General features: G+C 61.7%; 1 protein-coding gene across 1 annotated transcript; it reads left to right on the top strand.

Moving 5' to 3' along the window:
• Positions 1-1,202: 1,202 nt before the first annotated feature.
• Positions 1,203-2,598, top strand: SPATA31E1 (SPATA31 subfamily E member 1). Its single transcript, XM_019470706.1, has 2 exons — positions 1,203-1,445; positions 1,872-2,598. Exons 1-2 carry the CDS (start codon positions 1,203-1,205, stop codon positions 2,490-2,492), a joined length of 864 nt encoding a protein of 287 aa, XP_019326251.1. The 3' UTR covers positions 2,493-2,598.
• The last annotated feature ends 73 nt before the right edge of the window (positions 2,599-2,671 follow it).

Genomic DNA, 2,671 nt, shown 5'->3' with positions numbered 1-2,671 from the left:
CCGCCTCTTCCCTTGTCTCCAGTGCTTATAGAGCCTCTATAGAGCCCCATAAGGATCAGTAACGGGGTCCCGGAAACAGCCTGTGGATCCCGCGTGTGGATGTGCTCAGTATAGAGTTCTTTAGCCGAGGCAGTGCATCCGTTATATATGCTCTATAGGTGGCCCCGTAGATCCACTACAGCCAATTTCATAAGTGTGGATGTGCTCAGCATAGATTTCTTTAGCCGAGGCAGTGCATCCGTTATATATGCTCTATAGGTGGCCCCGTAGATCCACTACAGCCAATTTCATAAGTGTTTCCCGTAGATTCCCCGTAACGCACCCTATAGGTGTTCTGTAGGTTGCCTCCGAGCCCCTCGTAGTGAGTGCAGTAATTTCCTATGGATCTCCTGTTGCTGGCCCCACAGAGCCCCTGTAAATCCTCTATAGGTACCTAGCGCACCAGTCTATAGATCACCTATAGGGCCCCCTGCAGAACTCCCACAGGCAGCCCCATAGGTTCCCTATAGCTGCCCCATAAGCAGCCCTGTTAGTCCCCTGTGGATGCCTCGTAGGCAGCCCCATAGGTCTCATATAGATTTCCTACCTATAGCCCTATAGTTCTCCTATGGATCTGCCTATAGATTTCCTATACGTTCCCTCTGTGTGCCCCCCCCATGTCATCGGCATGTCATTGATGTGTCATTAGCATGTGCAACCCAATGTCCCCGGGGTGGGGGGTGGCCCTAGACCCTATAGCGTCCCCCACGTGTTGGTGTGGCATCATTGGCGTCGCGATGGCATGACCCACGGCGTTGGCGTCACGTTGGCGTCGCCCACGGCGTTGGCGTGACCCATGACGTTGGCATCACCTGCAGCGTTGGCATCGTGTTGGCGTGACCCATGACGTTGGCGTCATGTTGGCATCACCTACCGCATTGGCGTCACGTTGCCGTGACCCACATCATTGCCAGGACCCGTGGCGTTGGTGTCACGTTGGTGCGACCCACAGTGTTGATGTCACATGGGCGTGACCCACGTCACTGGCGTGACCCACGTTGGCGGCGTCACGTTGGCGTGACCCACGTCGTTGGCGTGACTCAAGTCATTGTTGTCGTGTTGGCATGACCTGTGTTGTTGGTACGACCCTTGGCACTGGTGTGGCGTCGGCGTGACCCTCGGCATCCCTTTGCCGTGGTGCTGGCATGACACGTGTCCTTGGCATGCGCAGGCCGGCGTCCCCGGCGCGGGGGCTGCTGTGGGGAGGGGGGGCGGTGGCCCTGCTGCTCTCGGCGGTGGCCCGGGGCCCCGCGTCCCCCTACGAGCCCCCCCCAGCCTTCGCCCTCTACGCTGCTGATGCTATCGCCCTCCTGCGGGGACATGCCGGGGACGTGCCGGGGGACATCGGGGACACGGTGGGGGACGGCGAGGACACACCGGGACACGCCAATGACAAGGACCTGCAGGTACAACCCCGTGGGGTGCTGGGGACACGCGGCGGGGTGCTGGGGACACGTGATGGGGCACGTGGATGGGGACATTGAGGGTGTGGAGGGGGACACTGAGGCTGCTGGGGCTCGTTGGGGACACGGAGGATCGCTGGGGACACGGGGGCTCGTTGGGGACACGGAGGTTGTTGAGGAAGGGGCTCGTTGGGGACACGGAGGATCGCTGGGGACACGGGGGCTCGTTGGGGACACGGAGGATTGTTGAGGACCTGTAGGGACACCCAGGTGGGGACACTGGGATCGTTGGGGACTCACGGGGACAGACGTATGGGGATGTTGGGGACATCGGGGATCCCTTGGGGACATCCCGATGGGGACCCGTGGGGGGACACTGGGAACGCCCACAGACTCACAGGTGCTCTTGGGGACACGGGGGACCCGCAGGTGCACGGAGACAGGGACACCGAGGACCCATGGGGACACAGGGATGCCGAGGACCTGTGGGGACAGGCGGACAGAGATGGGGACAGTGGCAACGCCCTTGAGGCGAACGGTGACCTGCAGAGACCTCTGGACCGACGCAAGGACCTCAAGGACCTGTGGGGACACACAGACACCTTTGGAGACACTGAGGACGCCTGGAGACACGTGGATGGCCACGCAACCTCTCCTGCGGATGGACACGGTGACACTGGGGACACACCAGGGTGCACCGATGGACACGGGGACCTATGGGGACAGGCGGACGGACTTGGGGACGCTGATGACTCGTGGGGACCCATAGGGTCCCCATGTCCCCTGTCACCTGTGACCCTCTACCCCCCGCCCCTGCTGTCCCCTGTGTCCCCATGTCCCCAAGTATCTCCAGACCCATTTTCCCCGGGGCCTCCCTGTCCCCAAGCGTCCCCGAGGGCTGCTAAACGTCCCCAAGCGTCCTCTTGTCCCCAGCTGTCCCCAAACCCTCCCAACCCCCATTCTCAAGAACCCCCATTCTCAAGTGGCCACAAGACCCCCCAAATGTCCCCTACTGTCCTCTTCTCCTCCACCGTCCTCAGACCTCCCTAACTCATGTCCCTGGGTGTCTCTGAGGTCCTCCAACCCATGTCCCCAGGTGTCCCCATGTCCCCAGGTGTCCCCAAACCCCCTCGACCCCTGTCCCCAAGCATCCCCCTGTCCCAAGCCTCCCCAAGCTCCTCCAACCCATCTCCACCACCGTCCCCATGCCCCCGACGTCCCCAAAGGTC

Source organism: Aptenodytes forsteri, unplaced genomic scaffold (genome assembly GCF_000699145.1).
Source record: "Aptenodytes forsteri isolate BGI_AS27 unplaced genomic scaffold, ASM69914v1 Scaffold656, whole genome shotgun sequence".
Taxonomy (NCBI): domain Eukaryota; kingdom Metazoa; phylum Chordata; class Aves; order Sphenisciformes; family Spheniscidae; genus Aptenodytes; species Aptenodytes forsteri.
This window is presented reverse-complemented; position numbering and strand designations above follow the sequence as displayed.